Below are 20627 nucleotides of genomic sequence, written 5' to 3' on the forward strand. Positions count from 1 at the left end.
CAAATATTGAACTAATTTTGACATTCTATAACCTTACGTATTAAAATGTTCATTTCGGCTAGCGTTTGTTTTTAAAGTAAAAAAAAAAAAATGTAGTGAGGGCAACAGTTAGTAACAATCTCCAACAGTATGTTTTAAATAGGACTTCACTAAGCACATGGCCCAGAATTATACTTCAAATCAGCTTACATCAGGCTTCCTAACACGGTAACTTTAAGAGAGTTCTAAATATTAGAAACAAGGCATCCTAAAAATGCATCATCTTTAAGGCAGTTTAAACTCCTATATGTGTCAGAGCTTGATAGCGTGGACAAAACTGAACTATTCCATCTAGCGCTGCCCATCCCCCATCAGATTTGTTTGCCTGGGCATACCCACCATGTGATAAGGCTTATCTTTAAAGGTTGAAAGATTTCCTGGTCTCCTCTTCAAAAGTAATTCCCAGCTGTGACCAGAGGGTCAAAAGCTAAACTTAAGTGGTGCAATAAATAGTTCAAAAATATCTCTGAAACCTCAGTGCACTCAAATCCATAAAGCTATTGAGAAGTAACCTTAAGCAAGGATCCAAAGCAGTCACTGAAGAATTTATAATCTAGCATATTGTATTAAATTAATTAAGGACTGGAAATATTCTTAAAAGCATCTAGTATATGAGTCCAATTAAGTCAAGAGAAGTCAGGTATCTTTCTGAATGAGTTGGTTACACTGTTGATACCAGAAGAACTTGGGTCTCTTGATTCCCAATTGAGTAGGTAAATTTTTCTACAACACAATTTAATTCATTTGAATTCACATGTAGAAAAGAGGATGCTAGCTAACTTCTTCTAATGGATTTTTGGAGGGCATATAAAATGTCAGGTCAGAGCAATGTCATAACTATTTTTCTCACTGGATAATGTGCATTTAAAAACTACATTGAGTATCACATTTAAAGAGGCATCCAGAGAAGGGGAAGTAAACCGGTAAAAAACTCAGAACTCTTAATGCATAAAAAAACTGGAGAAACCACAGTTAAAAGAGAACACTCTGGGATTAGAAATGTATTCACAAATTTGAAGGGAAGTAAATTTCTGAGTAATAAAGGGACACATATTTTCTGGTCATTAGAACCTTCCTTAAATAGAATGGACTGCCTTGTAACGGTAAGCTCCTAGTCAAGGGAAAGGGAAAGGTCAAAGGTGAGGTTGGAAGGTAATCTCTTAAGGATATGGTAGAGGTGAGGCATGATAATTCATCTAGATGGCTTCACTTCTGTAACTGGAAACTCATTACCTTTGGGTAATTTCCTCAAGATGAGTCACAATACAGTATATAAGTAAATGCTTCAACCATTGTCATCTTCCTCCCTCTGAAATTTCCATGTGTTAGTATTGGTGACTTAGGTGTGCTTTTGAAAAGATTAACTGCATGTAATCTAAATTTCTTTAAAATTCTGGGTGTCAAAAGATCAAGTCCAGATTCTAGTTCTGTCACTCAACTATATAACCGTGGGTAGTCACAATTTCCCTAGATCTCAGAGAAACTCAGATTTGGGGCAAAATCCCTACCTCTAACAGTATTTTTTTTAAAAAATATATGTTGGTGGCTTGGGGAGTCACAAGGACTGGGTGGCACTATGGCATTTAGTGGGTAACAGTCAAGGATGTTGAATGTTCTTCAGTGCCCAGGAGACACCCTCCCTCCTCCTTTGAGAAATGTTGATTAGAAGAATTACAAATTCCTTTTCAGGGCCAAATTTTATGAGGTTTATTTGTTTTAAGAAGTTTTAGTTAGCAACAGCTCTATTTACCTAAAACACACTGAGACATCTTTTCCTCCCTGCCCTAAGTAGTTAATAATATAATTCACAACCAAATACTGACATTTTAGGATCACCAGGCAAGATTTAAAAGAGGGTAAGGAAAACAAAACAAAAAAACAAAGAACTGTTTTTAATGCACGGATATAAAGAGACTTGCTTGATGTTGGTATTCTAGCTACCCAAGACTCCATTAATGGAATTACAGATTTAGTTTCTACAGCCTGTAGTGTTTTTTCCTACCTCTACTAGAACAGACTTAGGTACATTTAGGTACATTTTCATCAAAAGTAAAATATTACTTATAACAGCTATCAGAAATATTTAGTCTTCAAGAAAAAAGGTTAATGAATGTCTAAACAGTTAAAAAATTTAACAGACCTTTAATTATTGATGCAAAATATTTAACTTTGATAAGAAAGATGTGAACAACTTTTGGCTTTTGACTTAACAGCAAGTTTTGGGAAACTCTGAAACCAAGGACCACAAGCAACACCTAGGTTTTAATTAGCTGTGACATTTCCATGCACAGAATTTCTATGCACAGAATTGTTGATAGTAATTATAAAGGATATTCTGAATTCGCCAACTAGGCTGTTTATTACCTCCTTTAAGTCTCAAAAGATACACCTTTTAATCCAAATCTCTAGTTCCAGTTATTTTATTTACACCAAATGTGTTTTTAATCCCAGTGGTCCCATCAGCACTTATTTCCAGAAACACAGATTCTAACACTACTTATTATGTCCTTTTATATAAACAGGGACAACAACATTACATAAAAGATCAGTTCATTGACCATTAGTATTCTGGAATAGAGTTTTCATTCTGAAAAACAGGAATTATAATTTTTGTGTATGTTTTCATTAGGACTTTTACTGGAAAATATTCAAATGGCTATTATCATGTAAAACAGTAAATAATTTTACAACATACAAGAAAATATTTAAACCTGAGACGCAAGTATAAAATCTCTAGGAAAAAGAGTGTTAATAAGAAATAATTTAATGACCTGCATAATACTTAAGCATCAACTTTCTTTAATACAGTGTAAAAACATTCCTAATATGATTCCTTAAAAACAAACAAAAGCCCTCCTTTTTTCGAAGTCAGTAAATACCAGCTAATTCTTATTGGCACTGGATGTCACTTCATGATTTGTTACAAATTACTAATCAATGCTGTAAAATAATATAAATGTCAACCATATATAGTTTTTAGGGAGGGGCAAGAAAAGGGAATGGGATTAAGAGATACAAACTACTATGTATAAAACAAATAAACAACAAGAATACATTGTACAGCACAGGGAAATAGTCATTATCATATAATAACTTTAAATGGAGTATAAGCTTTAAAAATGTTGAATCACTGCTATCCACCTGAAACTAATATTGTAAGTCAACGTAAAATAAAAACTTCAATAAAAATTTTTTTAAAGATACATAGTTGTTAAATGTTAAAGAATAAAAAATTAGATAAAAAAGAAACAATGCATAACTAATTACTTAATTTCCTGAATTTATATTACATGGATAATTTATTAACTTCATGTGGGATGTGAATTATTCTAAAGCAACTGATAAAGAACAGAAATATAAAAGAGGCTGGTGTTTGAAGGAGGTGAGTGATAAAGTCAAGCTTATCATATGTAAGGTGTATCTTCTACTCTAAAATGTCAAAAGACATAGGTCAACTTGACTTAAGGTAAAAAATGGTAAATACTTTCATATAGATTTGGGGAATATAGGAAAACAAATTTCACAACCATGAAAGCAATAACCTATCATTTGTTGGTGTCTGCATGGTTCAAAGGGTCAGAAAGGGGATAGTCAATATTTTTTTGGCAGATAAAATGCAATCCACCATAGAACTTCAGATTTCAAGGAAAACTTCAAATTCAGCAGCTAACAGCTTGTCTCTATTTGCTGTCACTCTGGATCAGAGAAACCCACACTTTTTTTTTCCCCTTTCCTGCTCCCCTTCAGTTACACTTGAGCTCTCTGACTGAAAAGGTCTGGAACAGATTAAAAGTCGGGCCACAAAATAAAAAGCTTTGGCATGTTGTCAACCCTGTCTGGAATACACATACACAGTGGGCCCAAAAAGGGAAACTAAATGCAGTAAGAGTATTTTATGAAAACTTTGCTTGGCATAGCTAACTGTACGCCGTGTGTACATATGTGTTGAAGGTGCGAGGGAGATTATCATTTTTTTTTTTTTGGTACTTTCTCCCATTTAAAACAAAAGACCAAGCTGTGTGTGTAATTAATGAATCTATTTAAGCTCACAGCCAAGTTGTTTTATTTCACTTTTTATTAACTGAAAATACTTAAAAAAAAAAAAGCTTTGTTCCAATTGCTGATTTCTACAGTTAGCTAAGGGTTAATCATCATTTTTCATAATCTTGTGTAGCGGGGAAAAAAATCCCACAGTACCATTTTTTAAAATTTCCAAAACATGGACAAGCAGAATTCATTTCATTAAAGATGATTTAAGGAAACATGTCTGTTATCGTTCTAGTCCATACAAATGGCAACATTTATTAAATTCTCTACCTTACTTGGTTTCCTGTTTCAACCACAAGGGCTTATTCAAGCATTAAATAGAATCTGAAGTTGCAAATTATTAACATGCCACATTACTTTTTTAACACTCAAATAGGTCTTGAAACTCAAAAGGCTAGCATTTAAGCCAAACCGGATATCTGTCAAAATGACAGTCTCTGCCCTGATCCCACCTTTGACTTTACTTGAATAGGGGATTCAATCAGTTCATAAAGCTGGCCAATCAGTGAGCTTGGGGCAAACCCAAATGTTGGGGTTTTAAAAAGGTATACATATAGATATAGGAGAACTGCTCAGAACGTTCCTGACGGGGAAGTTATTTTACCCAACCAGCTCTGGGTAGAGTTTTTCTTTCTCTTTTTCCCCCAGGACTGTGTTTTGATGGCATTCACGGAGTTAATTCCTCTTTCCCATAAGGGCCCCACAGTTGTTGTTAGGTCAACCCCTGTAAAGCTTCAAAGGTTCCGAGTTCCCTCAGTCTGACCTACTCAGTGATCTGCACATTGTTTTCATTTAGCTGCATCCAGTCCAAGACGAAAGCTTTAAAACCACAATGATCTGCTCCTTTTTAAATACATTTTTCCATGGCTTTGGAAAAATGTCTCAGAAACCCAACTGAAGAAACTGAAAACAGTGAAAAAATATGTGTAAAAAGGCCCTAAAGAGCTTGTATACTATTATCAAAATATGCACATTTCGGAGGGGAGTATTTCTTTGTGCAAATGGTGATTTTTGTCATTTGATTTGGAGGGAAATATGGCTTTTTTGGGGTTTGTTTCCTAAATGAAAAACAAAGGAAAAAAACCCTTTACTTAAAAAAGGGGGGGGGCAGAAGCAAAGAGAAGGAAAAAAAGGCTTTCATTGGTCTACCTCTAGGGTGACAGGGGTACCCACCCCCACTTAGGATAGAAAACATTATAATACCCAGGCACAGGATGGTACTCATTGCTCTCTTAAGTTAAGCATAAGCAGACACCACGTTACTGACAAAAGTTGATATTCCAGGTTTTAGATGAAGCGACAGACTGATTATTTCTGTAGCTAGAAAGATCATTTTAAACACGATCACTGTGTTGCCCAAAAAATGTGAAAGGAACAGTGAGTCTGTTAGCAAACCACCACAACATTCCTCCAACCCCATCCCAAGAAGTCTAAGCTAAAAAGCTCATTTAGACCTGAGTTTCTCAAGTTTAAAGTGAAAGGTATAAAAACAGTACTTGGATAAGTTGGATGGGCAGTCATTTTTTAAAATTATAAAGTAGTGCAATTTAATTTAAATGTACCTTCCCAAATTCACATACCAAAAAACAGTAATCAAAAATATCTAAAAAGATTTTGAGATGAACCTTTACCAAAACGAGGGTCAAGCCTGGGGTCTAGCCAAGAGGTGGTCTTGTTCTTATGGTTTATATAGTATATTTCTCCATCCTGAGTCATGGCTTGTTCCCATCCATCAGGAAGAGGACCTATAAATACAGAAAAAAAATCACGGTTGGTTTTTAACTTGGTGCATCTAAAAAAAAAAAAAAAAAAAAAAAAAAAAAAGTGGGAGGGGTGCTAATTTAAAAAGAAAACACATCCTGACATAAAACAACTAATTAATGCAGAATTAACAATGTGTTCAGAGAAGAAAGGTAAACCTGTATACTTGATTCTTCTCCACTAAAAGGAAATTACCCAATAATAAAATCTACACCCCCAAAGACACAGATGTAAAAAAGGTCAGATTTTCAGAAAATGCTCTGGAAGTCATGACCCAAATAACTGTTATTAGTGTTAATATATGACATGGAGTGCTGCAGCTCAGGGACCATCCCCCAATCCAGTCAGTTTTGGGACAGTACCTTCCTAGAGACCCCAAAAGGTTCTTTAATAAGGAATATATGCAAGTGTTCTCAGAGTACCTACAGTATCATAAACATTCTGCTTAATATAAAGCACAGTTTAGCTAAGCCTGCCAAGTACCATTTATTTCCATTATTTATGTGACTGACTCACACCAAGAAAACTATAATAGAGAAAACATGGTTCAAAAAAGCTTATTCTTAAGCAGCCTGGAAGTCGCTAGGAGGTGGGGATTGTGGCTAGAAGTTTAAGTTTGTCAGAGACTTGGGAAGGGGGCAGAGTAAACACCAAAACTGCTGGAAGGCAAATTTCTCAGGAAGAAAAAGAGAAAAGGTACAAATTTCAAAGCTACAGAGTGAGGAAGTAATACCTGGGAGATAGGGCTAAAGAATATAGAAAGTATAAGATTATTCTATCTTTATGAGGGTAGGGAGGCTAGACAGTTGCTTTTAAGAGGTAATAGCAATGAAAAGAGAGGCCCAGTATAAACCACTAAATTCAGGCATATTTCCTCCTTGTCTCTCCCACTCGCCCACTTCCAGTTCCCACTCCCACCAGGAATCAGGAAAGGCAAAGGTAAATTGGGAGAGTCTGAGTAAATGCCTAAAATTTTCCATCTGTGCACCAATACGTATTGACTGGTTACTGTGTGCCAGTCACTGTGCTAAGTATATTAGGTACATTAACTCGTTTAATCCTTACAATGACCAAGGACATAAGCAGTAGTACTATCTCCATTCTAATGGGGAAACTGAGGCACAGAGTGGTTTAGTTGGTACATCTCAAAGCTAGTGTCAGAGATGATAAACTTAGCAGCCTAATTCCTGAGCCATTTTTCTCATAACAACACTTCTTTTTATTCACCTCCCACATCCAAGATCAGAGACTAAATATGCTTCCTGTGCAAAAATGGAACAAGTTCCTTCTTTCTATACTGGCAGTCCAACACAGCCTTAAGAGTAATGCTGAAAGAGTAACTTTGGTTAAACAGACCGCTCACACAGGCCCATGGTACCCAAGGCCCTAATTCTAGGACAGTTTCATTTGTATTAGGAACAGACCAATTTGCTACTATAGTATTATCAAAGATCTACTTTGATGGGGTTAAAATCCTGTTAGGGAATGCAGGCATGTGGAACTGGAGTGTTCTGTACTCCTAGACAGGCCACAGGGGGAAGCCCCTTCTCCAGTCCTGAATATGGAACTCTGCACACAATGCTAACCATGTCCAGAGTTGAACTTTGCTGCAGAAATCCCGTGTTTACTAAAAAGTGAATGGGAAGCAGACTTGTTTCACACATGTAAATCAAACAAACCACTTTTCTCAGCAGCCTTCAGTGTCACTTTGGGTTCTATTTCCGCACTAGGAAGACAGAACCTCCAGAACTGAATATTAAGGGTTTGTTACTGACTTTAATTGCGAAGATGGCTCAATTGTAAAATGCTTCTGAAAAACAAGTAATTAAAATTCTGACTTCCTAAGATATCATGATGATGAACAAGTCAACAGAAGTCACTGGATGCCTTTGGAAGCATCAACCCAATGGCCCTAACAGACCTCATTATAGCCTCCAAACCTGCCTCCTGAGTAAATGGATTCCCTACTTTTTTTTTTTTTAAACAATATCACTTTCTACCTTTGTTGTCTGAGTTAGAACCAAGAACAGTATCTTGGATACAAATCAACTTTCCCTTTCTGCTCCACCCACTCCATGCTGTAGACTCCACTTATACTCTGACTGATCTGTTGCAGTCCGTCTCTAAGAATTCAACCATCAATAATTTTCAGCTCTTTTTCTTAACCACTACAGACCTTTGTTCCTTGGTGTCTGACTTCTTGTTTCCTCTCCTCATTCCAGTGTCTCCTATCAAACAGCCACCAGGGTTTTCTTCTTAAAATACTACCCATTCAACATTTATATGTTACTCACTGACTTTAAAAACGTTTCCCTTGCTCTCTACCATCAAAAGGAAAATGCCAGCTGGACTCATTTCTTTCTTTCTTTTTTTTTGCAGTATGCGGGCCTCTCACTGTTGTGGCCTCTCCCGTTGCGGAGCACAGGCTCCGGATGCGCAGGCTCAGCGGCCATGGCTCATGGGCCCAGCTGCTCCGCGGCATGTGGGATCTTCCTGGAGCAGGGCACGAACCCGTGTCCCCTGCATTGGCAGGCAGACTCTCAACCACTGCGCCACCAGGGAAGCCCTGGACTCATTTCTTAATAAGTCTTCTTCACACACCCAACCCTCACTCTACTCCCCGAGTTTTCACAAAATCATGCCATCTCCTTGTAGGTACTATTCGTGTCATCACAGACAGCCTTCTGTCCCATCTCTTATAAACTCTTATTCACCTTAAAAGAGAAAGCTCAGATGTCACCTCTTTGATTCAGCCTTCCCTGATTACCCCACATAAAATCATTAACTTCCTCTTCTACTCTGTATTAATGTTTTAACAGATAGAGCTGTATTTACTTGCTTACATGTCTGCCTTCCTGACAATGACCAGGCCACTTATCTTTTAACTCATGTCCAGTATCTGAGTAATTGCTCACTAGATATTTAATGGAAGAATGAATATCCTGCCTTCTAATACTTTGAACTTTCTATAAACAAGCTTAAAATCATATAGTACATATATGGCGTTGGCCAAAAAGTTCGTTTGGGTTTTCCCATAAGATGTATACGGAAGATAAATATCACAAATATATCAAAAACTTCAAATTGTCTATGCATTCACACACCGACATGAGCCACAAACATTCCTTCACAGGGACTGTACTCATTAGCCTACCACAGAACCAGATTTTGTCATAAACTACAAAACTTTTAATACAAAATCGTATTTATATATTTATAATTCATATACATGCCCTATCTGTCATTAAAAAAAATAAAAGCTACACACTGTATAGACACTCTTAACTCATAGCTGTAGGCAACATTTTCGGATGGAATTTCTCCCCCAATAAAATCAACGGCATATTTTATGTACATGAAGGCTAAACTGCATAAAGACAGTTCAGTTTCCCAGATATGTATCTCCTTTCAGGGCAGGTTTATAAATTTAAAAAGGTGGGCTTCCCTGGTGGCTCAGTGGTCAAGAATCTGCCTGCCGATGCAGGGGACAGGGTTAGAGCCCTGGTCTGGGAAGATCCCACATGCTGTGGAGCAACTAAGCCCGTGGGCCACTACTACTGAGCCTGCGCTCTAGAACCTGCGAGCCAAAACTACTGAGCCCACGTGCCACAACTACTGAAGCCCGTGTGCCTAGAGCCTGTGCTCCGCAACAAGAGAAGCTATCGCAATGAGAAGCCCATGCACCACAACAAAGAGTAGCCCCACTCACCACAACTAGAGAAAGCCCATGCGCAGCAACAAAGACACAACACAGCCAAAAAAAAGAAAAAAAAAAATTTAAAAAGGCAAGACAAATGTACACCTCAGAATCACTCTCTTAGCTACAAGAGTTGTCATGTAATTTCTGTGAAGTTTCTGATACATGCATTTATGTAATACTGGTATTGAAGGCAGTAAAGCAATATATACTTTTAATGTTGTGGCCTAATAAAGGCTTCATTGTCATTCCAATCTGATTCTTGATATAGTGATTCATAACTTCTCTAAAAATTAAAATTTCAATGGGACACTGTGTTAAAGAGACTCTAAATAGATTTCTTAAAATATTTCCCTGAAATATCCTTTACATAAGACAAATTTCACTAACATTAGATTAAGTAAAAAGGGAAAAAAAAAGAATTAAATATGGCACAAGATGTTACGGAAAAACCCAAAACAATTTTTTTTCAATTAATAAGCTTATAAACAGAATATGTGAATGACGTTATTAATCCAGTGCTTTTTGCACCTTAAACCTTTTGTTCCTAAGTGTATTCACTTTTACAGTTCATTTGAAATTTTAAAAAAATGTTTAAGATTTGTAGAAATGCATAATGGAAAAGAGAAAGTTTCTTGTAATTTATTCCCTGGGAGAAAAACTGAACAACTTTAGTTTTGTGATATGTTCTGGATTTTTTTCTTGTGCACATTTTGTAACACACATGCATAACCACTGATGTCATGCTCTACCTGAACCATACTTGCTATATTCACTTAATATATATTATAGACATCTTTTCTTAACACAACACATAAGTCTCTCTCATTCTTTTTAATGGCTTCACAGATCTTACTGCACAGATATATTAGAATTCATTTATCCCTTTTCCCAGTGTTACATATCAGGGTTGTTTCTAAAATTTTTTTTTTGCTGTTATAAATAATAGTGCAATGCACAACCTCTGGGGGGCAGCAATGGCAGCAGCACCTCTACCACTAACTAGCTCCATTAGTACCATCACACACCATGTTCTTATCCAATCATACAGATGAAACACAGTTACATTCAGACAGATCACTTGCCCAAGGTAAACAATAAAATAAACTTCCCTAAGGTAAAGATTTAAACCCAGGCAGTCCGACTTCAGAGCTTCTGCTTTTAAACCATACAACACGCTGCTTCCCAAAGATGTAAATACATTCCCCAAAACTTATACAGGTGTTTCCATACATTAAATTTGCAAACAATCAAAAACAAAGCTCTAACTAATTTTAGACATGAGGATATAAAGGAGAGACAAGCCCGGTATACAAATAAAGAGCGTAGTGATTTCTGCCTATTTTCTCATCATATTTCTAATTAAAGAATTAAATAATGTACGTATGAAATAGAATAATTACTATATAATTAGTTTTATAAGCACTCAAATTGATACCAAATATACATACTAAACACAAAAGAATGCTTTTATATTCACTTATGCTGTTCATTTAACACTGGATAAACATTTAATGTTGTGTGTAAAGAGACTGTCTAAAATAGGATGTCCCCTTTATAAAAAAAGAAAGCTACTACTGATAAAGGCCAAGGAGTAGAGGAGGAAAGATCACCTTTAAACAGCTTTGCACCACAATCGAATTCTTAGCAATAGAAAAAAGAAAACTGAAAAGAAACAAATCTTCAATCTTAAATGTGAACTAAATAAACAACAATCGATTTGGGCTTTATTCATCCACAAAAAGAATTTTCAGTTAAATGCTCTCTCTTTAGAAGAAATTTGGTGACCTGATAATGCAGGTTTCTATGTTATTATGGTTAAACTAAGCTAACTGCCAAATAACCATAAGAAGGTGCGAAAGCAAGAGTGATATATTTTCTGAATCATCAAGCTGCACAGGCTACTGAAAGTTTGATGCAAGCATCTGTTTGGGCGAGCGTTGGGATGGAGTAAGGTCAGTAAGTCTAAGGGGAAATCTAGACTTCTCACAAAACTAGATTTATAATAAGAGGAGACTACAGGGACAGATCAAAATAAATGTAGAATATCTTTGAGTTCAATTTACATCTTGATTTTAGTGTCATAAATATTCTAACTTCTCCAAGAAGGAGTATATAAAATGAAGCATACAGAAGTAGCAATATTTTATTTACTTAAGATAAATACAAGCTGAACCCCATCCCTAGAATTTCTGACTCAGTAGGTTTGGGGTTGGGCCTGAAAATTCCCAGATGATGCTGATGCTGCTGGCCCAAGAAACATACTTTTGACAAACACTGACCTAAAAATAACTACTTAGAATTCTTTGGCTGGTATAGAACTGTTTCTTGAATTTATGTAACTTGTATAAAACTATAATTATTCACTGTTAGGCATCATGGGCAGTTCAGAGGCCAAACTATCAAGCACTGCATGTCTGAGAATGGCACATAGCCACATCAGCTAGAATAAGATGAGGCAAATGGCTCAACATCTATCAGGATAAATAAAGTCATAAGAAGGGCGATGCTTCTTTTTTTAAAAAACTGAAATGGCTCAAGCAACGATCATGGAGAAGTAGACCAAAATACATTATCTTGTTTGTCCTCTAATGACCAGATGGAAATGAAGAGTAGGACTCTGGAGGCAAGTAAACTGATGTGATCCATGGGAACTACTACTCGTAACTTAGCTTTAAACCATTTTTAGCTGAGAACTCTTCACTTTCTCAATTCAAATGAAGAGTCCTCTCTCTGTGCTGGCAAAATATTTTATTATCTAATGCCATAAAACTTATCACACAGTATTATTTGTTTATATGCATTTTCTTCCAGGCTAGACTGTGAAATACCTAACACAGGAGTGTATATTTTGCATTTTTCGATTTTACTGTCGAGTAGAATGCCTACTACTCAGAAAGGGCAGGAATTTACATGTTGGCTGACATTAATGTAATCAAAACAAAATTCAATTAAAATTTTTTATTTATGCTTATAAGAGAAAAATATCCTGTTTCATCCTCTCCACGTAAGTTCAATTTCTCCATTATTTGGTATCACTTAAATTGAAGGCACAGGGATATAGCAAATTCTTTTATTCAGTTAAGTATTTATTGAGCCCCTACTATATTCAGGCACTAATCTAGACCCCCGGACATAGAGAGATAAGCAAAACAGTTCCTGTTTCATGGAATTTATGTTCTAGCTAGGAAGACAGACAGATATGTGTATAGTACAATGTTGGCTAACGATAAGTGCAGTGAAAAAAACCCAAAAAACAAAATGAGTGCAAAAAAAACAACAAAAACCAAACCAGCATGAGTGCAAAACCAAAACAAAACCAAAGAAAACAACAAAAACAAAAACAAAAACCTGGAAATGGTCTTTTAAAAATGTGGACTAAGAAGGGCCAAACTGAGAAAGTAACCTTAAAGCTGAGACTCGAACACAATGCAAGCCAGCGTGTGGTGATGTGGGGCGTGAGCATTCCAGTCAGGGGAAACAGCGAGGAGGCCAGTATGAAGGGGGTAGAATAAGCAAGGAATGAGGTATGGTAATTCACTTTGTTTTTATGATCCAGACTTGATCAGAAAACCTCTCAGCATTTTAACCAGTAAATAGTTGAATGGGTTATACCTAAAGGGGACCACCAATACTAAAGGATAATAACAATTTCTCCAAACTCATGGACAACCTCTAAACATGTGAGAGTGGGCAATAAACATTTTCATCCCAGATTATGCTTATATACACTAGAGGTAGGCCCTTTGACAGGGAAAGATATGGGAGTTTTCCAAGGCTGGGCTATCATGCCTAACCACCACATCAAAGTCTTTTGGAAAAAGGAGGAGATAAAAAATAAGCCCTGGATCAAGAAGGTAATAAAGAGAAAGAGGTCATCATTTTAATAAGATGTAAAGAGGGTGAGAAATTTGAATTAAGACAAGCAAGAGAGAGCGGTAGGCTATAATTAAAGTAATTCATAAATGAGAATTACTTACCCTTGGGGGAAATAAATTTTTATGTAGGATTTACTACTACTGGTTGAATGATAACTACTATAACAAATACTAACTTCCTGTAATATTTTGAAAACAAATAAAATACTCTATGTCATAATACTGAAGGTGACTCAACATCAACTTCCTGCTCTTGCCTAAGGACCTTCTTGTATTAGTAATGACTAACAAACCATTTGCAATGTCTAATCAAGCCAGAAAGTCTTGATTATGCCACAAGATGAACAACCTCTCCCTCTCACCTGCCCCACAATTCAGGAATAAAGAAGTCACCCAGGACACTGAAAGTTCACTAAACACACCCCTATGATGGTTCAAAGTACAGGGCTATCAAGACGTAGTTTCCTTACAATGTAAGAGGAGTAGCTGGAGAAGTAGATGCAATACATCTTTCAAAGGAATCTAATTTTGACGAATTTGTTTTGAAATTCTGGTCTCTTACACTTATGATGAATCACAAACTGTATTATTATACGTAAGGCATTGTTCTAAGTTTTTTGCAAGTAAATTAACTCATTTAACAGTCCCATGGTATAGGTCCTATTATTATTCCCACTTTACAGATGAGGAAACTAAAGCACAGAAAAGTTGCCTCAGATCACTTAGCCCAGACTAGTAACTGGCAGAGCCTGGATTCAAACCCAGATAGCTCTAGCTCTCCAGAACTCATGCTCTTAAGTACTACACTGCAAATATGACAAACATTAATGAAAAGTAGTGTTTTTTAAAATTTCTTTTCCTAGAACTTTCATGAAATCCCATTGCTTCATTCATATTCATATAGATGGTCCTACATCTTTAATGCTTCTCACAGGGTCAACACTAGTCTTTCTTCTCCACCAACTGGACACCAACACTTCACAAAACATGTCCTCATATTTTGAGTTGACATTATTTAAAAATACAATTGCCCCTGTTCCTCAAATCAAACTTTACTGTAGACTTTCGTATTTCCATGACTAAACTTTAGCAGTAGCCTACCAATTGGTTTTAATCAACTGCAACATTAAACATTATATGTACCTTAAGAGCATCTTGCCTCACACCTTCTCTGGGGAAGTAGCTCTATGACTCAGGGGTCCCTAAAGCCCACAGGAAAAATTCTCAAATCTTAATTGGGTTATTCAAGGTCCTCTGTTGTCAGGCATTACAAAGCACACTGCACAGGTTCTGAAAGCATCACCACTACCTCCATACCCCTTCTTACCCAGTCTTCTTTCAGTCCTTCAAACTCTTCTTCCTCTCCTCTCTCCAGGACCACCCTGCAGGCACCTTTCTCCCTGCCCTCCTTGTTTAGCTAACGCCTTACTCGTCCCTCCCCAATGTGAATGCCCCTTCTTCAAGAGGGCTTTGCTTCCATATACAGTAGTTTCCTCTACTATTGCACCAGGTGCTCTCTCTTTGGTAAGATGATCCTATCACATTAGTAATTTCGTAATCCATTCAAAGTTAGTCCTCCTGCTGCATGGCCTGTCTTTCCAGTACTTAGCAGGGTCATGTACTTTTCACCTCCACATATATCCCCAATGCACACACCCCAGCCTGTCTCCTCCTAGCCTCCACTATTTTTACCCACTGAAATTCTACTCTATTTTCATGCTGTATCTTTGCAAAGCTTTTCTCAATTCCTATCCCACTAGTAAGAGTCCTCCCCACCTGTGAACTGAAATTGCACTTGTTTTTGATTTCTTGGATGCTCACTGAAGATTGTCTTGTATTTGTTCTTTTACACTGAGTTTAATTCAGAATTTATCATTCTGCCCTAGAATACAGAAAAAGAGTTTTCCTTTTTTTTTTTTTTTTTGAGTGGGTATATTCAATTTTGCAAGGTTGCTCAGTACAAGGATGGCATCATTCATCAGAAACTACCACCAGGTTAGACTGTGATTCTTTGATCTTGAAGACGTGTGGTTTTTAAAGTATTTGAGAACTAAAATATACGCACCCCTGACTCTTCTGCAGTTTTGCTTCCAAGGGAGTCTTTCATAACCATTAACATCTGAAATTCATATGCTTGACCTCATAAGTCCTAAACAATCCTTAACAAAATTCTGTCCACACTATTAAAATTTTTAGGTAGACTCAATGGAAAAGGTTGTCATGTATAATAAACACTGTAATATCACTGTCACTAACTTTTTTTGTGGCTTCAATAAGCAAAACAAGGGACAAGCATGTATAAATGCATTTGTTGAAGAAAAAGCAGTTTATAATATCAAGGTTTGGTAAAAAAAAATGATTTCTCTTCTGGTTTCCAAAGTAACTGTTTTATTCTCAGGGTGAAAACTGATTTAAAGTGTGCAGCTCTAAGTTACGAGCTCAGGTTTTGTCATTTTTGTGTACTGGCCTAGAGGCTGGAAACTAAAAAGATTATAAATATACTGATGAAAATCTGCTTCAGGCAAATAAATGCAAGAGTGGTAGCCAAGCCATTTCTTTTTTTTCCCCCTCGAGTTCAGGTGTTCTCCTATGTCATAAGTAGCTAGAAGATTCTTCTGCCCAACTACTAGAACATACTGATGAGCCCAAACCCCCGGGAGATCACAATGCAGTGTAAGATGAAACTTACATACATCTGCAGGCTTAGATTGGAATTCTGGCAATGCTACTTATCTGTATTCTACTCACTAGCATATACTGTGTCCCCAAGCACTGTGCTCATGTCCCGTTTTAGCAGATGCCTCACTGAACTCTACTCATTTGCCTACATCCTGACATTTCTCCCCATCAAGCTCTAAGTCTTGAAGGAATCGCCTTGATTTTTTTGCTTTTTATATCCGTAGAGCTTAATACTACCACCAATACAACCGAAGTTTGTTGAGCTGAAATGATTAAGAACTTATCTGTGAAAAGAATGATTGATCTTGGTCAAGTCAGTCTCTCCGATCCTTAGTTTGTGCTTTTATAGATGATAGACTTTTTTTTATAAGTTGGTAACATTTTGCAGCAATTTTTCTTTTTCTTTTTTTTTTTTGCTACACGGGCCTCTCACTGTTGTGGCCTCTGCTGTGGCCTCTCCCATTGCGGAGCACAGGCTCCGGACACGCAGGCTCAGCAGCCATGGCTCACAGGCCTAGCCGCTCCGTGGCATGTGGGATCTTCCTAGACCGGGGCACGAACCCATGTCCCCTGCATCGGCAGGCGGACTCTCAACCACTGTGCCACCAGGAAAACCCTTGCAGCATTTTTATATTAAATGAGCTCTCGTATGAAATGGTGGAGTCATCCATTTGTATTAGGCACTTAGTAAAGGTTTTTTCCCAACTGAAAATAGAAATATTAATAAAATAAAAGAAGGAATAACAAAGTGGATCTTTAATAACACTTCTATGGTTTTAAGTTCACCATTCTAGAGTCTTCCATCTGTGTAGTCCATGAACCAGCATTATAGCACCTCCTGCAAATCTGTTAGAAATGCAGAATTTTATGTCCCACCCCTGACCTATAGAATCAGAATCTGCTTGAAAAAAAATCCCCAGGCGATTCCTTTACACATTACAAATTGAGAAACACTGATTCAAAATACGGAAAACTAACAATGCTTACTTTAAGACTCTTTTATAGAACTACCTACCACTAACCCAAATTTTACCAGTATAGCAAAAGTACCATTTGATGTGTTACTTGGTTAAAAAAACAAAAACCAATCATCTTTGATGCATTATAAATGAAATTAAACTCTAGAGACAGCATACTTTAAAGAAAACTGTGAAAGGTTTAGATTCAGGCAGACCTGGTTTCAAATCCTGAATCCAATATTTAATTATTAGCCTTCTAACCTTGGGCAAGTTACTAATCTGCTTGATGCTCACTTTCTTTATCTAGAAAATGGAGATAAAGATCTTCTCAATTAATTGTTGAAAGGATTAAACGAGAAAGTGCTTGACAAAAGGAAGGGCTTATAGTAGGTACTTATTAAAAAGAAGTCGTTCCCTACTGTTTCCTGGAAGTTTTGCTATTTTGTTCTAACAATATATTTAACTTATGAAAACTTGTGTATAATATTGAGATAGGTTTATGAGAAAATAAACCTGGATCTCAAAGAGGAAATGACTGAATAACAAAAATAGGGAACTCATAGAAGGTTTTCCCTTAGATAGGGGAAGAACACTAGAGAGGAGTCATTTTAAATGGGCTCCTAAATTTTTCAGGATAAAGCTCAAACTTCTTAGTTGATCACACAAAGGTCTTCTTTAGATGTCTTTAGTCTCATCTCCCCACCATTCCATCACTACTTACATGGTGCTGGGGGTGTCAGGCTCAGTAATCTCTCACATAATGCTACCTTTATCTTCCCTTTCCTTCCATAAACTTAATTCCCACTCATTTACTAAAATTCAGGTTCTAAATTCAACCACTTCTCACCACTTCCCTTCCACCACCTTGGTTCACTGTTTCCCCTGAGTTATTGCAATTGCCCCCTAACTAATCTCCCTACTTGACAAAAACTTACTCAGATCGTATCACTCCTCTGTTCAAAACCTACCAGTCCCTATATAAGAGAGCTTCCGTGCTACCTTTCAGTGACTCTGTTCCAGTTGCAATGGCCTTCTTACTGTTCCTCAAATGTGCTTCAGCAACTCTGAATCAGCTGTTGTGTTATGCATGGAACATTCATTCCTCCCCTTTTCCCCCGGATATCTTCATGGCTTTCAGTTCATTCAAATCTTTGCTCAAAAATCATCAATTATAGAGGCCTACACTAGAGAAACTATCTAAAATGATCATTTCCCTCCTCCACCCCCCAGTCAGTCACTCTCTGGCCCTTAACTGGTTTACTTTTCTTTTCTCTTTCCATTTGTAACTATCTGACACATTGTGTACTTGTTTCTATTCTGTACTCTCATGATTTAGAATCGTGTCCCGCACATATTAAATATTCAATTTTTGTTGAGGGAATGAACGAACCTCTGGCTCCTTAAAGATGTCTGCTCTACCCTCCTGACCACTTATTCACTTGTTCCTCCTCCACTTTCTCAGCACCTGGTGCATGTCTCCCATAACATTTATTGTTATAATTGTATGGGAAAAAATTTGTTTTACCTTGACTCCATAATCTGAGTGGCCATTACAATGTCTAGTACAAAGTAGAGCATTTGATATTTCTTGAATGAATGATGTGGAAAGAGAACAATTCAATTGTCTCAAGGTGAATAATAAGACTGTTAAAAATCATCTGTCTCTTTGTCTGTTATAGCTAGATGAACTTCCTAGAGGAAAAGGCCAAGTATAAGTTCAGAGAACTTTCTAATATGCAACTCTTTAGATTTTCTTCAGCATAACATGAGTGTTTCAGATTTTAACTTAATAGCTTATAGAGTTTTAGTACGTAAATTTATAAAAGATTAGCTTTCTATAAGTTCATTTAGACTTCAGACATGTTCCAGTAAAACAATGACCTTTTGGTAAAATTTTAACCTAAAGTTTTATCACCTCTTTACCTTACTGACATCAAAAGAAAATATTATTTTGGAAAACTCTATTGTTGCAGGATTTTTTTCATTTCACCGATGCTGCCTATATATGGTAGTCTATGGATATCATTTTTAAAGAATTAGCATCTTAATCTTTCACACAAATATTTCTCTTATGAGTCATAAAATTATTGTAGAAGAGAGTAGCCAGAAGGATTTAGAAATCAGTAGGAAAGACAAAAATAATATTCTAACACTTATCAAGAGAAAAAACAAAACAGACATTTATTTGGTTCTTAAATGTAAATAATTTAATCTCTTTCTCATCCTTTCTACTCCAAAGCTGAGCAAAGTTTCCAAATAATCACTACAAATAATCACTGGAGAAAAGTTGAACATGGACACCTATATTTTTAAACACCACTATCTAATAACTCATTATACTAAGAAAGCTGGTGGCAAGGATACGTATCAGATTTTTTTCTTTATACTCTTTACAATATTCTCCTACTCTTCTAAGTTAGTCTGTTGGTTAAAATAACAGAAATAAGCTTATATCCTTTTCTTCTTCATTAGGTTCAGTATTTACAATAAAATCTCAGTAACTTTCAGAATTCACATGAACTTTACTTTCCCAAATGATTACTTAAGAGACTTCTAATAGATTTTAAAAAACATTTGTTATTCATGCTCTAAGATCAGGTCAAGGGACATCAACAATCTTGAGTTTCTATATATCTCCCTTTGCTTTAGAAGAAAACCCCTAAAGTAAAGCAAAGACAGGAAGGAATTACCCTGTCTGAAATAATAGGGCATACAACTAAATGTATGAATATGGTACTGCCTAACACACTTGAGATTTAGATAATTATTGGGGATATCACAATTCTCAAATGGACACAATCTTAGGAAAATGTTAACACTATAAAAAATACTGTTCTGAAGGTACTGAAAAACCAAGTAACTATATGTCCACTTTTCAACATGATTATTTTGGGCTTCTTTAATAAAGGCATGAAGAAGTGAGCACTACTTTAGAAATAGTTCTATATCGTACATGCCAATACCTTAAGTAATATATAAACACATGCCTCGATTCCAGAATAACTGAATTTAAAGTTCTGCTGATATATTTGGGGTGAGGGGTGTCTTGCTCTGGGAGTCATTTTAGAAGTGTAGCTGGGTAGAATCAGAATAAAGAATGATAATTTATCAGCCAACATCTATTGTTCCATTTGCTAAATGTTGCTGCCTTGCTCAGGTATTCTGAGTTTTAATATTATTTAGAAAATACTTTTAAGTTAAAAATCATGACTGGAGTCAGTTAATATCAAGAGTGATCCAGGGGAACGTCCCTGGTGGAGCAGTGGTAAAGAGTCCACCTGCCAATGCAGGGGACATGGGTTCGATCCCTGGTCCAGGAAGATCCCACATGCCATGTCACAACTAAGCCTGTGCGCCACAACTACTGAGCCTGCACTCTAGAGCCCACGAGGCACAATTACTGGGCCTGCGTGCTGCAACTACTGAAGCCCATGCGCCTAGAGCTTGTGCTCCGCAACGAGAAGCTACCACAATGAGAAGCCCACACACCGCAACTGAAGAACAGCCCCCACTCGCCACAACTAGAGAAAGCCCATGTGCAGCAACGAAGATCCAATGCAGCCAAAA

The 20627-nt window shown here is 36.7% G+C and overlaps 1 protein-coding gene across 12 annotated transcripts in view; it reads right to left on the minus strand.

Moving 5' to 3' along the window:
- YAP1 (Yes1 associated transcriptional regulator) overlaps positions 1-20627 on the minus strand; it is a 109513-nt gene that overhangs the window by 31739 nt on the left and 57147 nt on the right. For 4 of the 12 annotated variants that reach the window (XM_081239675.1, XM_081239680.1, XM_081239682.1 and 1 more), the window contains exon 4: positions 5712-5831. The exons of 4 other annotated variants lie outside the window; for them this stretch is intronic. In XM_081239675.1, coding sequence (XP_081095801.1) covers positions 5712-5831 — 120 coding nt within the window. The remainder of the gene's footprint in view (positions 1-5711; positions 5832-20627) is intronic. 4 more of the 12 variants (XM_081239679.1, XM_081239681.1, XM_081239683.1 and 1 more) reach the window with 1 other exon arrangement.

The sequence above is a fragment of the Mesoplodon bidens genome (assembly GCF_964165515.1).
Source record: "Mesoplodon bidens genome assembly, chromosome: 7".
In the NCBI taxonomy this organism is placed as follows: domain Eukaryota; kingdom Metazoa; phylum Chordata; class Mammalia; order Artiodactyla; family Ziphiidae; genus Mesoplodon; species Mesoplodon bidens.